The sequence below is a fragment of the Cnephaeus nilssonii genome (genome assembly GCF_951640355.1).
Source record: "Cnephaeus nilssonii genome assembly, chromosome: 7".
In the NCBI taxonomy this organism is placed as follows: domain Eukaryota; kingdom Metazoa; phylum Chordata; class Mammalia; order Chiroptera; family Vespertilionidae; genus Cnephaeus; species Cnephaeus nilssonii.
In genome coordinates, this window is record NC_137078.1 from 34,210,209 (window position 1) to 34,231,852 (window position 21,644).

Genomic DNA, 21,644 nt, shown 5'->3' on the forward strand with positions numbered 1-21,644 from the left:
ACATACTGTATGATTCTAACTATACCACATTCTTGAAAAGGTAAAACTATCAAGATAGTAAAAAGATCAGTAGTTGCCTTGGGGGAGAAAGGGATGGGGAGTGGGTTGGAGAGGGGTAGATGAATAGGTGGAATACAGAATTTTTAGGGCAGTGAAAATACTCTATGATACTATAATGATGGATACATGTGATCATACATTTGTCCAAACCCATAGAATATACAAAATCAATAGTGAACTATAGACTCTAGGTGATAATGATGTTGTCAATATAGGTTTACCAACTGTAGCAAATGCATTACTCTGGTAGGGAATGTTGATAATAAGGTGTACATCTAAATAAAATATTACAAAATACTATAATCCATTAATTCTGAGTAGAGAATATGTATATCTTTGTTACTGAATTTTTTCCATAGTTAAAATGTTTTACAAAATTTTAAAAATTCTAGATGATATAAAAAATACAGTATAGTGGCTAAAACGTTTGACAGACATGGACTCAGTACACATATCGACCACTTAGTAGTGTTTTACCCTGGGCACATTCAACAGCTGTAAAACTTTTTTTAATTTAGTAAAACAGGAACAATAGTACTACCTACCCCAGGGTTTTTTATGTGGATTAAGTGTACAAAAGACGTCCACGTTGCCAAATTCAATGGACATCTCTGAGTCCTCTATCTTAATCAGCAGCATTTGACACAGTTGATCACTCCCTTCTCCTTGGAACACTTTCTTCAGCTGGTTTCCAAATGCCTGATTTCCCTCTCTCTCACTGGCATTCTCTCCCAGATCTCTTTTTTAAAAAAAATATGTATTATTTTTATTGATTTCAGAGAGGGAGAGAGAGATAGAAACATCAATGATGAGAGAGAATCATTGATTGGCTGCCTCCTGCACGCCCTACAATGCGGTTATGTGTCCTGACTGCCTTCCCAGATCTTTTAATTTTGGTTTGCCCCAGGGTCTCTACCCTTGGGTCTCTGGTCTCCTCTATATATATGCTCATTCCCTTAGTGATGCCATCTAATCTCATAGCTTTAAATATTAAATAACTATGTGCTGTACTGAAACAAATGTTGTATTTCTTTCTTAAACATCTTCCTGTAATCTATTATAAAGTTGAAATTAAATGTAGAGGATGTTTTAACAGTTTTTTAACTCAAAATTTGTCAATCATTTTTAATAGTTCTTTTTTTTATAAAAAGAAAAAGGAATTTCAGGACAGGCAGTACCTTCTTTTAAAATTTATCCACAAAGAACCATTAACTGCACAGTTGCTGTTAGCTGCTTGTTCTAAAACAAGTCTTTTTATTGAAACACAAATAAACTTTTCTGTAATATTTTATGGAATATAAAGAGACTTTAATTGTTTGACTTATTTAACTTGGCACTGTTAGTTTTTATTAATAAAACGCACATGGGCATTTAAAAAACAAACAAACAAAAAACTATGTGCTGAAAATTCTCAAATTTATTATCTCCAGCCCGGGCCTTTTCCTTGAATTCCAAACTTCTGTATCTAATGGTCTACTTGACATTTCCACTTGAATGTAAAATAGGCTTCTCTAAACATAATACAGCCCAAACCAAGTTCCTCATTTTCCCCCTACAAACTGGTCCTTCTGCAGACAGCTCCATCGCAGTAAATGGCTACACAATCCTTCCAGAATCCAGTTGCTCAAGCCAAAATTCTCGTGCTTAAACTTGTCTCCCTTCATGGCCTATGCCAAATAAGCCATCAAGTCCTGATGGTTCTATCTTCAAAAAAGAATCTGATTACTTATTACCTCCACTCCTTTCATTTTGGTCCATATCATTTCTTGTTTAGATGACCAAAACGGCATCCTAAAAGGTCTTTCTGCCTCTGCCCATCTATTTTAATTCTGAAGTTATCAGCCAGAATGCTGCTGTTAAAAATATATCAGGTATTGTCATTCCTCTGTTCCGAATCCACCGACTGTTCTCCATCTCAGAGTAAAAGTCAAAGAATGACCATGGCTACAAGGTCTGTATAATCTGTACCATACCCACTTCCATCCTATATTCGTTTGACTGTATCTCTTTGTAGTTTTGCCTCTGCTCATTTCTCCAGGCTCATCAGCGTCCTTAATGTTCTGTGAATACACCAGGCCTGCTCCTGCTCCAGAGCCTTTGCACCTTCTGTTTCTGGTCTGATGTATTTTCATAGATAGTAACATGGCTTGCTCTTTCACCACCTCTTAGATCTTTATACAAATGGCATCTTCTCAATGAGGTATTCCCTGACCAACCTATTTAAAATGACTTCTTCCCTAGTCAGTACCATCCCCTTTTCCTTCTTAGGGGAAAAGGAGGAGAATGAACTGGGAAAGGGGATAGGGCATATCACCACATAATAATAATATACATATTGTTTTAAAAATTTTACATATCCTCTTTATTAGAGTAGTTCCATGAGAGAAGAAATTTTTGTGTTTTGTTCACTGCTTCATTGGTAGCAAAACAGAATCTAGCACATAACCAAAAAAGGTTAAAGAATAAGCATGTGAGGGGGGAAAAAAGGCAAATATAGTTAAGTAGAATCCAAACCTCTAAAATTAAAACAAATTTAAGATTTAATGAATTTCTTTATTCATTCAGCAAAAATGCATTGCGTGCCTGCTTTATCTAATCTACTCCATTTTGGGCACCAAGGAAAGCATGACAAGGTCTTTGTTTTCACTTTAAATATTTCCAGTGGCAGACTCAAAAAATTTTATTTGCTCTCATATTTTTTCCTTTTACTGAGTCAAAATAATTTCAAGCACAGATGCTAAAGAAATATATTTATTACTGTCTGAGTAATAATTTAAATATGAAAATAGGAATATTTGATATAAAGCATTTAAAAAGCATGGTTTCAAAATATAATTTAAAATTCAATACAAACATTAGGAAAAAGGCTTGATTTATCACTGATGAGATTTAAAAAGAACTTTTGTGTCAAAATATAATTTTAATTCAAATCTGACTTAGAAAAGTCTCTTGAGTCAACACTGAGGACAGTGAACTATTACTGAACAACTTCAGATGGAACTACTATGACAGGTAAATCAATATAACATTCCGGATAAATGACTGTGATGCAATTCAGTGGAAAGGACAGCTCTAGTCACTGGGGAAAGATTCTTCAAAGAGCTAAAAAAGCTGCTTGATGTTTAAGTTGTAACAGGCTTTCAACTCTGGCTGCACATAGGAATCACCTGGGGGACTTTAAAAAAAATACCAATGTCCAGGCGGCAGAGTAGGAGGATGCTGCATGGACATGCTTCCAGGAACAAGCTGGAATTACAACTGAAATATGGAAAGGCTTCCAAATAATTGATAGAAAACTCAAAGGAGAGAACCCTGATACTCAAGGACCGAAGGTGGAGACCACATAGAAACTGGTAGGAGGGGCAGAGGTTCGAAAGGGCTGACTGGGCAGCCACAGATGGCAATTGAAATCCCAGAGAGATATCTCAGCTGTGGGGGGAGGAGGGGTGCCACTGAGAACTCTGGGATCTAATCCCCAAGCTGGGCTCCCCAGCAGAGAGCACCAAACTGAGGAGGGTACCCACATAACATCTATCTATGAAAAGCAGTGGGGTGCTGTCTGCCAGGGAGTGGCAGCTGAAAGTTGGGGCACCCTCTTAAAGGGCCAATGCACAAAAATTCCCTGTGGAGCCATACACCTTGTGCTCTGGCAGAAGGAGGGTGAAGTGGACTGGAGCTGTGAGAGCAGTACCCAGGAATGGGGACTCGGGGGATAGAGCTCAGAAGGCAGACACCCCAAGTTTCCTGGGCTGAGTCATTCCCTCGGGCAGCGGAGGACATCTTGCCCACATAGACATCTGCCTTGCCTCGGGGGGAGACAGTTGACACACCCTACTGGAAAACACCTTGCCCTGAGGCCACTTAAGAGATTAAAAGTAACAATTAGCCTCCAGGCAGAAGCAACTGCCCCAGCCTGTTGAAAAAACTCCCGCCACACCTGAGGACGATTGCCTGGGGGCAATTCAAGTCAGAATCCTATCAGTCTGTAGACTGAGGTGGTCTTTGGAGGCTTTGAGTCTTTGCCTGACCCAATTAGTCAGAAACAGTCTTTAACACTGTCCTGAACTAGAGATTGAGAGGTATAGAGGACCTACCTAAAACACAGTCACAAACCCAAATAGACAACCAAAATGAGAAAACAAAGAAACAACCCCCAAATGAAAGAACTAGCGAATTCTCCAGAAGCAGAGATAAATGAAGCAGAGGTAAGAAATTTATCTGAAACAGAGTTCAGAGTAATGCTGTTAAAAATGCTCAACAGTATAAAAAAAAGATATTACTATATAGTAATAAAAGATAGTTACTACTATGAAAAAAGAACAGTATGAGATAAAGAATGACATAACACAAATAAAGAACACATTGGAAGGAACACACAGCAGGTTAGGAGAAGCTGAGGATCAAATCAGTGAATTAGAAGACAGAGTTGAAAATATCACTCAATTAGAGAACCAAAAAGAAAAAAACAAAAAACAGGAGGACAGCGTGAGAGCTGAGGGACAATGTGAAATGTAACAATATTAGAATAGTAGGTGTGCCAGAAGAGGCAGAAAGGGAGAAAGGGATAGAAAAGGTGTTTGAAGAAATATGGTAGAAAATTTCCCTAACCTGGTAAAGAAAAAAGTCACACAAGTTCAGGAGGCATAGAGAACCCCAAACAAGAAGAACCCAAACAGACCCACGCCCAGACACAACATAATTAAAATGCCAAAAACTAAAGGCAAAATCTTAAAGGCAGCAAGAAAAAAGAAAACTGTTAACTACAAAAGATTTCCCATAAGGTTGACACCTGATTTCTCATCAGCAACTCTACAGGCCAGAGGGAATGGCATGAAGTATTCAAGGTAGTGGAAAGCAAGGATCTGAGACCAATATTACTATATCCAGCAAGGCTATCATTCAAAACTAGGGGCCGGAGGCTTTAGGCTTGGGAAGGGGCTGAGCCTGCGATCGGAGGTGCCTGGGGCGGAGGCTTTAGGCTTGGGAAGGGATCTTTTAGTTGTAGTTTTGAAACTGTTGAATAATTGGTGTTTACTGCATGTAACATAATCATATTTAAAATAGCTTTTCTTGAGATATTAATGTTTATTACATGTAGCATTATTATATTTAAGAGTTTTTCTTGAAATATTAAGGTTTATTGCATGTAACATTATTATATTTAAAATTGTTTTTCTTGAATTAAAAAATAAAAACTGAAAAAAAATATTAATGTCCTAGCCCAACCCTAACAAAAGGAAATTCAATCTGCAGAGGTGGAGCCAGGCATCTGGAATGGTTAAAAGATTCCCAGGTAATTCTGATGCACACCTGGCTTGAGAATCACTGTTCTACAAGTTCCTATTATTGATTATCATTTCAAAGAGAAGGATATGGTTATTTATGTCAACTCTTTTCCAATGAAAGTATTGACTGAAAAGATCTCTCAATACTAGTTGCTGTCATCAATATGGCTTTCTTTTAGACTTCACTTATAAGCCCTAGCCTACAAATAGTCACATACTTGTGACTTGAAGTCGTCCTCCAGAATTCCAAGATCCCAAATGAGTTATCTTACCAGAGGTCATTCTGTACTCTAAGTAACCAACATTTTTCTAAAAAACAGTAAAGGCTAAGCAATTTTTACCTGCAGGTACTAAAGAGTAAAGACTTGAAAAATAAATTAACATCAAGGTTTTTATAACATCCCCTACACCAAAATAATGCTTTGGGGGCTTATTTCTCCCAAACTTTTAATGAAAAACGTATAAAAGTAGAGAGAATATAAAATACACTCCCATATACTCAGCACTATTTTGAGAACTATCAACTCATGGCCAATCATGTTTTATCTATACAACCCCATATCCCCTAATCTGGATAATTTTGAAGTAAACTACAGATATCATATCATTTAGCTAGGCTTTAATTTCATGCAAATTATGCAGAAAGTAACTTGAAAGAACTTACACAATAGGAATGACAGAAAAAAAGGTGATAAAACAACAGTTTATAGCCCTGGCCAGCCTGCTCAGTGGTTAGAGCGTCACCCCTCATACCAAAGGGTCACAGGTTCGATTTCTGGTCAAGGGCCGGCACCTGGGTTGCAGGTTCGATCCCTTGCCCAGCTGGAGTGTATGCGGGAGGCAACCAATTGATGTGTCTCTCTCACATCAATGTTTCTCTCTCTCTCTGCCTTCCATTCTCTCTAAAAATCAATGGAAAAATATCATCGGGCGAGGATTAACAAAAAATAATAGTAGTTTATAAATATAAAAGAAATATGACATTTGAAGTCTTCTCACATCTTTAGTCTGTCAGCTACCTCTTACAGGACTGATGAACACTGTGCCTCTGGTTTTGGCTAGCTTAGGTGTCACAGAAGACTTAGTTTCATAACAGAACCCTCTTAAGTAGAGTTATTATTTGGGGTCTAGGGAGATGATAAGTGAAATAACTATTTTGTTTTTACATCTTTGATACTAATGACTACCAAGACAACAAATGGTAGATTTCTTTTTATTCTCGCACCCCTCCTCCAGTTTTACTAAGGTATAAATGATGCAGAGTAATTGTATACATTTAAGGTATACAGCTTGATGTTGATATGTTATATTGTGAAATTATTACTATAGTCAAGCTAATTAACATATCCATTACCTCACATATAGTTATCTTTTTTTTTTTTTATGGTGAAAACACTTAAGATTTATCCTCTTGACTTTGACTTGGGGTCTAAACCCAACTACTAGTTGTGTGACTTGAGATTCCTGAATTTCTTATTCCTCATCTGTAAAATGGGATAATACCACTATTTTCGAACATTAAATGAGATAATATATGTAAAGTGCCAAGGACAACCTGGCACACAGTGAGTAATGACCACATGTATTGACATGGGCTAAACATTATTAACAAAAGACCAAAAATAACATCCTGGACAGTGGTTTCTAACTCAAAATACCTAAATTCCTAGAGTATATTATAGTAATAATGGGTCAATCTTGCAGTTGTAGTCTAACATTTTATCCAGTGGGTTTCTAGTAAGTGCCGAGAACTTGAAAACAGTTTAAAAATACAAGCTATCCAATTAGATCTATAGAAAGATAGCTCTAGAAAATATAGTCTAAGTAAATTAAATTGCTACTTAATCTATCCTAAGTGGGTGGAATAAAAAAATGAAGTACAGACTTTGTATTTGTAATACAAGATCAAAGGTCTTATTCCAATATCTCTTCTGATATGTCTTCAGTGACTTTACTAGTTTGTTCAGAACAATGATTAAATAAACACTGTCTGTAAGAAACTGTATGGGAGGTCCTTTTAAAATCAATGAAACAGGGCATTCAGCTTCATCTTCCCTCAGCTAACCTTTCTGTTAATGATATTCACTTTCTGAGAAATCCTGAACAAATCCTAACCTTCAGTGCTTCCACATTGTATGTATCTATTAGAACTTTATCATCAATGCAGACAGTTGAAAAACACCCCCTCCCCCTTTTTGGATGCATGGTTCTGTGCTAGGTATGAGAGAGCATCTAAAAAGCAAGTTATCTCTCTCTTCATCACTAATAAATACAGAGAAGTTCTACTTTAGTCTTGGTATTTGGCCCAAACTCTTTTTGACAAAGCATTTAGTTAAGTATTCCAAAGGCCTAGGCCAATTTGAGCATCACTTGTGGCATTCCTAAACTTGTATGTGATCAGTGATCTTGTGATTGTGTAGCTTCCATGATATCTAACAATCTCAGTAATGAGAACAATCACATCATTCAGATTTACTGTTATTACCTGAACATTCACTATAAACATTCTAGATGAAATGAAGTGAAAATATCCTTACATGTTTGTTTTATCAATCAATAGCAGAATAAAATGCTGCAGTAATTAATGATGTTTTTGAAGTTAATTTTATGTATACAATAGTAAAATATTTCAATTATTTAGCAAAATAGATTGCTACTCAATAGTACTAATATATTTAATAGATTACTTTCTCAATAACATTGTATCTTTAAAATTTTTATAAAAATTCAAATAATGTAACATAATAATTAGATTTAATAATAATTCAATCTTTGCAGAGCTATATTATGTACTAACATTTATATATATTAAAGAAAATAACATTTAAGAGCTGTATTTAAATTTTAGTTACTTCCATTTAAGTCATAAATCTTTTCAGAAAAAGTCCTATTGGGGAATTCTCCACATCTTGTGAGATGATGAATTAAAAACAATGTCACCTCAAAATACCAAGAGTTGGATACTATAAATTATGTAAACAACAGATGTACAATAATCCAAATATAATTTCTAATCCAAATAATAAAATATGTTAAGACCAAACTGTTAGAGAAAACTGAGGTACACCAAACATTTTTGGGTTCAAATTTCAAAATAAAACCTGTAAGAATGTCTTAAGATAACTCCTATAGTCTTGAGTCTATGAAGGCTAAACATATAAAACGTAAAATGTAATACATGATCCTTTTCTGTATTTGAAGATGAATTTTTGAGATTTGCCTAAACTGAATCCTAGCTCCTTCTAGTAAATACCGAGCTGAAAAATGTTTTCTTGAACTACTTTGTGGCACACAAAAAGGTTAGTGATGTTATTAAATGTGCATATTGAAAGTTGTCTACTTGGTATTTCTGATATACAGTATAGTGATTGCAGGAGAAATCTAACAGCTCACAGTGAAGAAATTATTCCTGCACTATAACCTTAAACTTTTCAAATCTTACTATTACTGGTGACAACAATAAACCACAATGATAACTGATTTTTTGAATGAAATGATTCTTCTACCCTAGAAGTTCATTTTATGTTAGTGGTATCTGGCTTTAATCACAGGCAAATATTGATTTTACTATTTGGCCATTTACATTTGGCCAAAATGTGTATTTGGTACATCTGTACTAATAGGTATTTAATGGCCTATCTTTATGCTTCTTAGAGAATCTAGTCTTAGGTTGGTTGAATATTTTTACATTGACAGTTTTAGAAAAATCCCAACTGCTCTACTTCACAATTAATATTCTCTATTCTCTCTTTCTTTATACTTCTTATCACTTCAAATCTGTTCTACACAATTCAATATTAAATTATCTACTATTTGTACTGTTCACTGTGTTTATCTTATCTTCTCACGGGAGAATTTTTCCTTGAGGATGGCTAATTTAATATTGCATGATGCTTCTTTTGTATTACCCATGGTGCCTACCACAGTGCTGGTCATCTCATATGTATTTACTAATTCACTAAGATCCAAGATTAGTAGCCACCTTTGGGTTGTAATATAATTTTCCTTCATAGTTTAAGCTATTCTATAAATAAACTAGTCAAAGCTAAATATCTCATGGTTTGAGCAAATAAAGGATTGCATTTAATAAAACACTGAAGTAATATTGTTTAGTGGTAGAGAAAATAGACACTATATTTAGATTTAAGACACTATAGGTAAGTCACTTACCGTACTTTCTTCATGCCTTAGGTCAGTGGTCAGCAAACTGCGGCTCGCGAGCCGCGGTTTGCCGCTCTGTTGACTAATGAGTTTGCCAACCACTGGGATAGGGGCTTAATCACAAGGAACAACAACAGCCTATAATTATTGGAATTGAGAGTCGGTAGCTCTACCTATGGTTTTTGCAAGGCAATAACATTATAGTTAAAATAACGGAGAAAAAAAATCTTAATATTAACCACCAACCTGAAAGTTCGAACAAGATTTTTAAGTTGTGTGTAAATATCTCCTAATGTAATCTGAAGAGGCCCCAAAAGTCCAGGCAATCTGAAAAAAAAAATTACATTTCTTTAAAAATAAAATTTAATTATATAGATAGATTTTTGGGGGGGAACTTGCCTAAGTCTGGATTTTCCATAGGTAATAATGGCACTTAGGTGAAGGCAGTTAAACTAGGTTATAACTGGTAAGAAGTCATAAGGAAATATTTTGTAATAACCCCACACTCGACTTTGTAGTCTATGTTACAGTGTGAGGCTATGAAATACAAAAATATTATTTTGGCTGCTATCTATATTCTTGTCTCTAGTTTTCTTATCTCTTTACTTTCAAACATTAGACCAAATGGAAAGAAGACTAGGCAAGAGGAAATGCCCTCCAAGTGAGAGTGAAAATTGGTATATTTCTAGAGAGCAAGCTGACAACATATACACTAACATTTTAAATGTGGATACTTTTTGACCCACTAACTTTTCCCCCAAAAAATATTTATCCTACAGAAGTCATCAGATAAACATAAAAAAGATGCTTGCTGCAGGAACATTTTTAGTAGTACAAAAGTGGAAACAATGTTCATCAATACGTGATTGGTCAAATACATTATGACATACACATATATATAATGGAATATAACAGAACATTTAAAATGATATGTGGCCCAGCTAACGTGGCTCAGTGACTGAGCATTGACCTATAAACCATGGTACAATTCCTGGTCAGGGCACATGCCCGGTTTACAGGCTCAATACCCAGTGTGGGGCATGCAGGAAGCAGCCAATCAATGATTCTCATCATTGATGTTTCTATCTCTCTCTCCATTTTTGAAATCAAAATATATTTAAAAAATGATAATGTGAATCTATTTTCTTAATGTGGAAAGATATTCATGATAAATTTTAAGTGAAAAATGCATAGAATATTGTCCTATTTTTACAAAAAACCCCCACCATAATTATATATAACTAGAGGCCCGGTGCACGAAATTTGTGCACTGGGGTGGGGGGTGGGGGCGTGGGGGTGTCCCTAAGCCCAGCCCGCACCTTCTCCAATCTGAGACCCTGGCTGGGATCCAGGACTGCTGGCTCCCAACTGTTCGCCTGCCTGCCTTCCTGATTGCCCCTAACCGCTTCTGCCTGCCAGCCAGATCACCCCATAACCACTCCCCTGCCAGCCTTATTGATGCCTAACTGCTCCCCTGCCAGCCTCATTGCCCCTAACTGCCCTTCCCTGCAGGCCCGGTCGCCCTCAACTTCTCTCCTCTCTTGGCCTGGTCACCCCTAACTGCCCTCCCCTGCAGGCTTGATCATCCCCAACTGCCCTCCCCTGCTGGCCATCTTGTGGCGGCCATCTTGTGTCCACATGGGGGCAGCCATCTTGTGTGTTGGAATGATGGTCAATTTTCATATTACTCTTTTATTAGATAGGTTAGAGGCCTGGTGCATGGGTGGGGGCCAGCTGGTTTGCCCTGAAGAGTGTCCTGGATTAGGGTGAGGGTTCCCTTGGGGCGTAGAGTGGCCTGGGCAAGGGGACTGTGGTGGTTTGAAGGCCAGCCACCCAAGTGGAGGCCCTGGTATCTGGGATTTATCTATCTTCTATAACTGAAACTTTGTAGCCTTGAGCAGAGGCCTGGGTTAGCCAGGAAGCTTGGCTTCCTCCATTGCCAGGGAAACCCAAGCCTCCTGTTCACTCCATGGTTGCAGCCATCTTGATTGGGTTAATTTGCACACTTGCGCCTGATTGGCTGGTGGGTGTGGCTTGTGGGTATAGCAGGGGTATGGTCAATTTGCATATTACTCTTTTATTAGATAGGATGCTATTGTATATAATACATAGTACACATCAAATGTTTCATTTCTTCCAGGTTTATACTATAACAGAAGTAATCAGAGTATAAATTCACATACACACACATATATCAAGGATAAACATCAAAATATTATCTGTAGTTATTGCTGAGTTGTGGGATTATAGGTGACTATCACTTCTTTATAGCATTTTATAATGCTTAAATTTTCTGCAATAAGCATGTGTTGCTTTTTTTTAAAAAAAACTTATTATGAAAGTTTCAAACATGTTCCAAATAGTGGTAACAACCTCATATATCTGTTCTCAGGAGATTTTCTTACATATGCTTCATTTTTCTTCTTTCCTTCTTTTGCTGTAATATTTTAAAGTGAATCCTTGACATGTCACTTGACCCCTAAGTATTTCCTCAGGTATCTCTAAAAACAAAGGCATTTTCTTATACAACCACAATAAAATTATCATAATAATTCATTATTACTCCAAATTAAAAATAATTAATACATTAATAATAATTCCTCAATATCATCAGTACATCTTTCATTTTCTTTATCTAAAAAATGCCCTTTTGCAATTGGTTTGTTTCAATGAGAAACAAAAAATGTGTTGCCGAAACCGGTTTGGCTCAGTGGATAGAGCATTGGGCTGTGGACTCAAGGGTCCCAGGTTCGATTCCGGTCAAGGGCGTGTACCTTGGTTGCGGGCACATCCCCAGTAGGGGGTGTGCAAGAGGCAGCTGATCGATGTTTCTCTCTCATCGATGTTTCTAACTCTCTATCCCTCTCTCTTCCTCTCTGTAAAAAATCAATAAAATATATTTTTTTAAAAAAAGTCTTAATTATTTTTTCTGCTCAGCCATTTCATATAGAAAGAGGACACAAATCCTTCCTCTTCAGATCATGGCAATTTTAATCTATTCCATAAACACAACCACTAAAATGTATTATTAGGAGAAAATATGGTAGTCAAATGGAAAGAAAAGTCTTACTTTTATAATGAGAAAAAGCTCAACCTCTTTTATAAACAACCAACCATCCCCAAACCTCCTATGCCACCATAATTATTCTGTTTTCAATGTTCTTTGTGCTTCTTTTTCTTTAAGTTATTCCACCTCTTCTGAAATTTATTTCTTGTGCTAATATCAATAATTTGGTCTTTGAGCAAGGGTCCTTTAGTATGTTCTGTTGCAGCCCAAACTGAGAAGGAACAGAATTTCTTCAATGACATGTCTACATGGTCTTAAATTTAAAATTGGGTACTTTTATTAGCTAAAATTTCTAGAAAACTATTTTCAAATAAATCCCTTTCTACTGATTATGTACCAGTATAGATAACCCATGCTCACTTTTAAAAACTATGTAACTGAAGTTAAGGGTTGTTCTATAAATCAGATAATGGTGACTTATACTGTTTTCTAACCTAATCCTATCTAATAAAAGAGTAATATGAAAATTGACTGTCACTCCAACACATAAGATGGCCTCCCCCATGTGGACACAAGATGGCCTGCAGGGCAGGGCAGTTGTGGGCAGGTAGGAGTGACCAGGCCAGCAGGGGAGGGCAGTTGTGGGCGATCAGGCCAGCAGGGAGGGCAGTTAGGGGTGACCACGCCAGCAGAGGAGGGAAGTTGGGGGTGACCAGGCCAGCAGGGGAGGGCAGTTGGGGGGGACCAGGCCTGCAAGGGAGGACAGTTGGGGGGGACGAGGCCTGTAGGGGAGGACAGTTGGGGGGGCACCCAGCCCTGCAGGGAAGGGCAGTTGGGGGTGACCAGGCCTGCAGGGTAGGGCAGTTAGGGGCAATCGGGCTGGCTGGGAAGCAGTTAAGCATTGATCAGGCTGGCAGGGGAGTGGTTAGGTGGTGATCAGGCTGGTAGGCAGAAGTGGTTAGTGGCAATCAGGCAGAGGCAGGCGAGCAGTTGGGAGCCAGCAGTCCTGGATTGTGAGAGGGGTGTCTGACTGCCCGTTTAGGCCCGTTCCCGGATTGGGCCTAAACAGTCAGTTGGACATCCCTCAAAGAGATCCCAGATTGGAGAGGGTGCAGGCTGGGCTGAGGGACATCCTCCTTCCCCATGCATGAATTTCGTGCACCGGGCCTTTAGTATTTAACAGAAATGTATAAGTATCCTATCTAACAAAAGAGTAATATGCAAATTAACCATCACTCCGCTACACCCACAAGCCACGCGCACCAGCCAATCAGGAGCGAGTATGCAAATTAACCCAACCAAGATGGCTGCAGCCAGAGAGAGAGCAGGAGGGAGGCTTGGGTTTCCCCAGCAATGGAGGAAGCCAAGCTTTCCGCACACCCTGGCTGGCCCAGGCCTCCGCTTAAGGCTACAAAGTTTCAATTATAGAAGATACATAAATCCCAACAGAAATGGCTGCAGCCATGGAGCTGGAGAGAGCAGCAGGATAGGGTTGCCCCCAGCGATGGAGGAAGCCAAACTTCTGCAGCCCTGGCCGGCCCAGGCCTTCACTCCAGGCTACAAAGTTTCAATTATAGAAGATAAATAAATTCCAACAGAAATGGCTGCCGCCACGGAGCTAGCAGAAGGCTTGGCTCCACTACAGGCTACAAAGTTTCAATTGTAGAAGGTAAATAAATTCCAGATACCAGGGCCTCCGCTTGGGTTGCGGGGTGGCGTGGCCAGCCTGCAAACCACCACAGGCCCCTTGCCCAGGCTGCCCCATGCCCCAAGGGAACCTCTATCCTGACCCAGGACACCCTTCAGGGCAAACCAGCTGGCCCCCACCCATGCACTAGGCCTCTGTCCTATCTAATAAAAGAGTAATATGCAGATTGACCATCACTCCAACACACAAGATGGCTGCCCCCATGTGGTCAAAGATCCTGTCCCCATGTGGACACAAGATGGCTGCCAAAAGATGGCCATCAGTTGAGGGCAGTTGGGAGGGACCAGGCCTGCAAGGGAGGGCAGTTGTGGGTGACCAGGCCAGCAGGGGAGGGCAGTTGGGAGGGACCAGACCTACAAGGGAGGGCAGTTGGGGGCGATCAAGCCTGTATGGGAGGGCAGTTAAGGGGTGACCAGGCTGGCAGAGGAGGGAAGTTGGGAGTAAACAGGCTTGCAGGGAGCAGTTAGACATCAATCAGGCTGGCAGGGGAGTGGTTAGGGGGTGATCAGGCTGGCAGGCAGAAGCGGTTAGGGGCAATCAGGAAGGTAGGCAGGTGAGTGGTTTGGAGCCAGCAGTCCTGGATTGTGAGAGGGATGTCTTACTGCCCGTTTGGACCCAATCCTGGTGGCATTGAGCCTAAATGGGCATTCGGACATCCCTCGAGGGGTCCCAGATTGGAGAGGGTGCAGGCTGGGCTGAGGGACACCCCCACCCCCGTACACAAATTTCGTGCACCGGGCTTCTACTGAGAACATATAAAAGGCAAAATTAATAACAGATTTATCATATATGAAGAGCCTAACATATAAAAGCACTCAATAAATATTAAAGAGTTATTTAAAATGTAAAACTTAGAGGAAGGAATAAGCTGCTCATAATACTATGGCTTCAAAAATGTTTTTGTTCTTTTGAATAAACCACATAATTAAGAGTTCTCCACATACATAACACCTTAAGCAAGGACTAAAAACACTCTTCCATCTTTTCTACTAAAGAAAGAAAATGCAGGCTAAAAAGTTCAAAATAGCTCTCATACCTCTGGAAAAAAGATTGAAAGCTCCTTTTGAAAGAGAAACCAAAGCTGCAACTTTTAAATGTCATTTATGACTGGGCTAATTACAAGAACAGTAATTTCCACCACAGGAAGCTTAAAACTAAAGTGCAAAGTTGAGTTGAACAAAAACTCAAGTTGCTGAGTGTGAAATTGTTCTATGAATATATATGCAGAGTGAGTTAACAGACTGTTAAAACTTTATAAAGTCTTATTCACATGTGAAACTGATGTGGCACATTTACCACAAATCAGTAATTAAATGGGTCTAGCTTTGATATTTTTTTCCCCCTGACTTCACTGGATTATTAAGTTGAAGTGAGGTAGTTTGGTTTTCTACTCCCATAATCTCAACCTTCCTCTTTACTATGTGCATCTTGTACACAAAACTTAATTTCAGTATTTCCTTGGTAGGATATCTTAAAAATCAAAATTTCTCAGGTGAAGAAATCCATGTAAACCTTTCACATTATTCTTCACTGTTCAAAATTCAGTAACACCTATATATTATGAACCCATAAATACCAAGTTAACTTAAAAATATTTTAAAAGTGGAATGACAATTACATACTTACACTTTACTCAATTTTTCGAGTACGATGCGTTTTCTAATCTGGTTCTGAGAACTTGAATCTATCAGTGGAAAGGTGGGATCATGCTGAATCACATTTTTAAAGAAAGCAAAATAAAAACATGAATTTACATCCTTTCTTTTATAAGAATAATTAACATTAAAATACAAAAGTTAACACCTGTGGTATGGCAGAATGAAACCTAGACTTGAAATTTATAAAATTTAAATTCAAGTATCAGTTCAGTCATTAGGTTTATGTAAACCTGCCTGAATCATTTGCCCACTTTTGAGTATTTTTTCATCTGCATTAAAAGGAATACTAATACCTTCTTCACTGAATGAGAAAATGCATACAAAAAGACTTTGTAAACTACTAAATGCTATGTAAATGTAGGAAATTAAAGGATAAAAATTAGCAAATAATATAAATATATTATGGGGAATTCCGCTTCTAGAAATGGCAAACAAGAAATGGCAAACCACTCCTCCTGTTGAGAACTGAAAAAGCTGGGGGGGGGGGGCGGGGGGCGGAAAACGCGTTTGAAAGCATCAGATTGCTAACAAGACAGTAAAGAATTATGGCCTGAGATTCTGGAGAGGTAATTCCAGAGAGGCCACTGACTAATTTCAGAAGAGACAATTTAGATACTGAGAACCCAAGCATTGCTCTTCTAATAGACATTGGGGCATGCCAAGAAAGGAGAGGCACCAGCAACACTCCCCAAGTTAGAGACCAGGACTTAGAAGGATCACACTCCAGGAGTAAGAATGAATAGGAAACAGACTGGCTCTTATAGGGACTGAAGCCCATCTCCAAATCATCATAACTCCTGATGGGATTAAGGAGATTTGGTACTAATACAAATCTGCCAGAAGCAAACATAAATCCATTCTAGAGGAAGATGCATTAGCCTAGGTCTCAAATTATCTCTGTAACTTTTACTATACAATGTTTGCCACATAATGAAACACTAAAACAATGTGATCAAAATCAGAAACATTAGTCCATAGAAGTCAATCCTCAGGGAATCCAGATAATGAAGTTATCAGTTTTATTTAAAATAAATGTTCCATATATTCAAAGAAATGACAAAGTTGAAAATTTCAGCACTGAAAACTACATAAAAGAACTAAATGAAAATCCTATATAAGTGAAAAATATAGTATTTAAAGGACTCAATGGATAGATTTAATAATGTAGAAATAACTGAAGAGAGAATGCTGACTTGGAAAATATCTAGAATGAAGCACAGTCACACCCAACACCCCTCTCCTCCCTCCACATAATGCAAAGCACAAAATAATACAAGAGACAAAGAAGATACAGTGAAAAAGACTAACACAACTAACTGGAGCACCAGGTAATATTTGAGAATATTCCAAAACTGATTAAAGAAGTCATAGAATCAAGTATTACAACAAACAAAAGAACAAATATAACCATGCCTACACAAAGGATTTTAAAATTGAGGGTAACCAAAGGAAAATAAAAAGGTCTTAAAAACAGCTAAAGGAGAAAACACAATATTTGCAAAAGAGCAGCAATAAGAGAAGTAAATAGAAGCCAAAAGACAAAGGAATATTTTCAATGGGCTGAAAGAAAATAACTCTAATCTCAAATTCAATATCCAGGAAAATATCTTTCAAAAGTAAAAGTGCAATAAAAAATTTTGTTACAAACAAAAACATAAAATTAATCACTAGCAAAATGGCACTAACAGAAACAAAAGATATTCTTTAGGCCCAAGACAAATGATTCCAGATGAAAGAACAGAAATTCAGTAAGAAGGTAAAAACAATGAAAGAGTAATTAATTGGACAAAACCAACTGAATATTGACTAAAAATAATTTTGTAGAATTGAAAATGTAAAGAGGACAAAAATACACAAGAGCACATAAGTAAAGAGCAGGTAAATTGAGTTACAGTTCTAAAGTTCTAATTGTTCAGGAAGGAATAAAAGTATTACATTACATTAGACTTTAATAAGACAAAGACTCAGATTTTAATTTTTAGAGTAACCACTTATCAATTAGCAAAAGAATGATAAGAAGCTAATGGAGGGTAAAAAATGGATTAATGATATTTAACACAAAGAAAGCAAAAAAGGAAAGAAAGAGGAACACAGAATAGGTGGAATGCAGAAAGCAATGAACAACAAGTGAGATGGTAGGTTTAAACCCAAACATATCAATTATGATATTAAATGTAAATGGACTATATCCTCCCCATAAAGGGGGGGAAAAAAATCAATGTAGAGAAAGGTTACTCCATAATGCTAAAAGTTTAGTTTTCCCGGAAGACATACAATCTTACATTTGCATCCAATAATGTGGTCTCAAAATATTAAAAGTAAAATTCATAATACTAGAAGGAGAAATAATAAATCCATAATTAGCCCTAGCCAGTTTGGCTAAGTGGTTAGAGTGTTGGCCCATGGACCGAAGGGTCCTGGGTTCCATTCCCAGTCAAGAGCATGTACCTTGGTTGCAGGTTCGATTCCCAAACCCTGTCAGGGTGTGTGTGGTGGAGAGGGGAGGAAACCAATTGATGTGTCTCTCTCATGACGATGTTTCTCTCTCTCTCCCCTGCTTCTATTCCTTCTGAAAATCAGTGGGAAAATATCCTTGGGTGAGGATTAAAAAAACAATGTAAATAAATAAATAAATAAATCCATAATTATGGTGACAGATTTTGACCTATCTCTCTAACTAACTGATGGAATGAGCAAACAACCAACCAAAAAAAAAAATCAATCACTTTGATGTGCACACATTTCCCAAAAAGGAAATAATATACTCCTCACCATAAACAAAAATCAATCCCAGATGAATTGCAGATCTTAATGTAAAAGGAAAAACAACATAGGTTCTAGAATATTAAATAACGGGCTAAGTAAAGGTTTCTTAATGAAGTCACTAAAGGGAGGAATTAATAAATTAGACTGAAGACACCAGTAATGAGTGAAAAGGCAAGTCTCAGAGTAGAAGATGGTATTCACAATACACATAACTAAACATGGGCTTGAGTCCTGAATACATACAGAATTCCTACAGATCAACGAAAAACAAAACAAAACACAAAAACCTATGTATATTCAATAGGTAAATGGAAAAAAAAACACTTTTAAGCATTTCACAAAAGAGACTATCCAAATGGTCAATAAGCAAATGAAACAGTGCTCAACTCATTAATCATCAGAGAAATGTAACCAAAAGCAATGCCACCAGAATGGTGAAAACTAACAATATCAAGTATTGTGAAAGTGTGGAGTCATGGAAACTCTCATAGTATGGCAGGGGAATATAAACTGCCACAGCCATTTTGGCAAACCATTTATCATTATCTAGTATAGTTGCATGTATATCCATACATTATGACCCAGAAATTCTAGTCCTAGATACATACCCAACAGAAATGCATGCATATTATCAGAGACATATATAAGAAAGTTCATACAGCAGTTCATAACAGCCTCAAACTGAACAGCCTAAATGCTCATTAATATAAATAAATTGTGGTACATTTCTATAATGGAATACCATCTATACTAATAAAAGGGTAATATGCAAATCAGTCGGGACACCCTCACAGTAACGACCGAATAGCAGGCTGCGTGGGGCGACAAGGCCAGCAGGGGGATTAGTGAGAGACGACCAAACAACTGAACAGCAGGCTGCGTGAGGTGACCAGGCCGGCAGGGGGTTACTCCATAATGCTAAAAGTTTAGTTTTCCAGGAAGACATACAATTTTACATTTGCATCCAATAATGTGGTCTCAAAATATTAAAAGTAAAATTCATAATACTAAAAGGAGAAATAATAAATCCATAATTAGCCCTAGCCAGTTTGGCTAAGTGGTTAGAGTGTTGGCCCATGGACCGAAGGGTCATTTCGTTAGTGAGGGACGACCAAATGACTGAACAGCAGGCTGCATGGGGCGATCAGGCTGGCAGGGGGGTTAGTGAGGGATGACCAAATGACTGAACAGCGGGCTGCGTGAAGCGACCAGGCCGGCAGGGGGACAGTGAGGGGCAACCAAACAACCAAACAGCAGGCTGCGTGGGGCAACCAGGCTGGCAGGGGGGACAGTTAGGGACGACCAGGCTAGCAGGGGGGGCAGTTAGGGGCGACCAGGTTGGCAGGGGGGGAAGTTAGGGGCGACCAGGTTAGCGGAGGGGGGGCACTTAGGGTTGACCAGGCCGGTGGTGGGGGGCAGTTAGGGGTGATCAGGCTGGCAGGGGAGGGGGCAGTTAGGGCAATCAGGCAGGCAGGCAGGTGAGCAATTAGGAGCCAGCGGTCCCGGATTGTGAGAGGGATATCCAACTCCCGGTTTAGGCCCAATCCCCGAGATTGGACCTAAACCGGCAGTCGGATATCCTCCAAGGGGTCCCGGATTGGAGAGGGTGCAGGCTGGGCTGAGGGGACCTTCCTCCTCATGTACGAATTTCATACACCATGCCTCCAGTATAGCAATAAAAGAATAAAACTAGAGTTAACAAAACGAGTGATTCACAAACTTAATGTTGCAAGAACTAAATTAGACACCAACGAACATATACTGTGTGAATCCATTTATATACAGTTCAAAATTGGCAAAACTTATCTGTGCTATTATAATAGTCGTTCATTTTGGAAGAGGTAATGACTAGGAGAAGATATAGTGTGGCTCTGGTTTACTCAAATTTTTGTCTGGGTAGTGCTCATTTGTGATAATTCAATGAGCTACAGTATTGAGTTATACTTCAATGGAAAAGTTCTAAAACGTTATGCAACAGAGGAGCAGTCAAATTTCAGGGATTAATTTTTCCCTCTTAAGGCTGATAAGCACAAAAATGATAAAACAAGTTATGTACTAAGATAGGTTTATGCAGCTGACAGAAATCAATGTTTCTCCAAACTTAAAATAAAAGTTATAGATACTGTCTAATAATACAGTTGAAGTGATTTCAAATATAGTACTGAGTAGGGTAATATTCTCTAGAAATATAAAAAATTTCTAAATTGTTACATTTTCACTTTCACCTTCTTTCTAAATCTCCAAATGTTTTTACAGCCACATTTACTCAGAAGTCTTTAGTAACAAAGTTTTGTGGTTAAAACCAGATTATTGCCTACTCCTCTTCATATCAAATGACTTCATTTCCCAAACTACACATCAACCAAAATGGGGTATCAGAAATACTGAAAAATCTCCCTAAACCTCAGTGGCATACATTCAGTCTCCATATATAATTACTATTTACTGAGTACCAATTATATGACAGGCACTGTGATAAATGCTTTACATTTGTTATCTTTAAAACACGTAACAATTGAGCAAGAGAAGCTACTTACAATCCCATTTACAGATAAGCAATCAAACTCAAGAACTAACTTTTCATACAGCTAGTAAAGGACAGAACAGATATTCAAATCTAGGTCTTACCTGAATGTGCTATTTCCATTTTCTCTATTATTTCTCAAAAACTCTCCTTTAATATATTATTTTCATTTATAATATCTTAAATTGGGCATGTTTGCCAAATATTATACAAACACATATTTTACCACTCAACTCCACTGCATACAGTCCCACTGAAAATAACACAAAGATACGTACTTCATGTAGAAATGGGAAAGAATACATATAAAGAAAAAACAAGCCTCTTCAGAGGTTCTATGTATATGAAGAACTATGTTTAAAGAAAGTTCTGTCCCACAATTTGAGCCTATTTCTACATTACAGAAAAATGTTCCACATTTATGAAAATTTTCAGGGGCAAACTTCAACTTATTTGGAAAATAGTAATGACATTA

At 38.0% G+C, this 21,644-nt stretch overlaps 1 protein-coding gene across 1 annotated transcript in view; it reads right to left on the minus strand.

Moving 5' to 3' along the window:
- The window catches only part of RPAP2 (RNA polymerase II associated protein 2), a 107,237-nt gene that overhangs the window by 53,163 nt on the left and 32,430 nt on the right, over positions 1-21,644 (minus strand). Inside the window, exons 9-10 of the mRNA XM_079776029.1 lie at positions 15,848-15,930; positions 9,753-9,833 (exon numbers count right to left, since the gene is read on the minus strand). Of these exons, the coding sequence (XP_079632155.1) occupies positions 9,753-9,833; positions 15,848-15,930 (164 nt within the window). The remainder of the gene's footprint in view (positions 1-9,752; positions 9,834-15,847; positions 15,931-21,644) is intronic.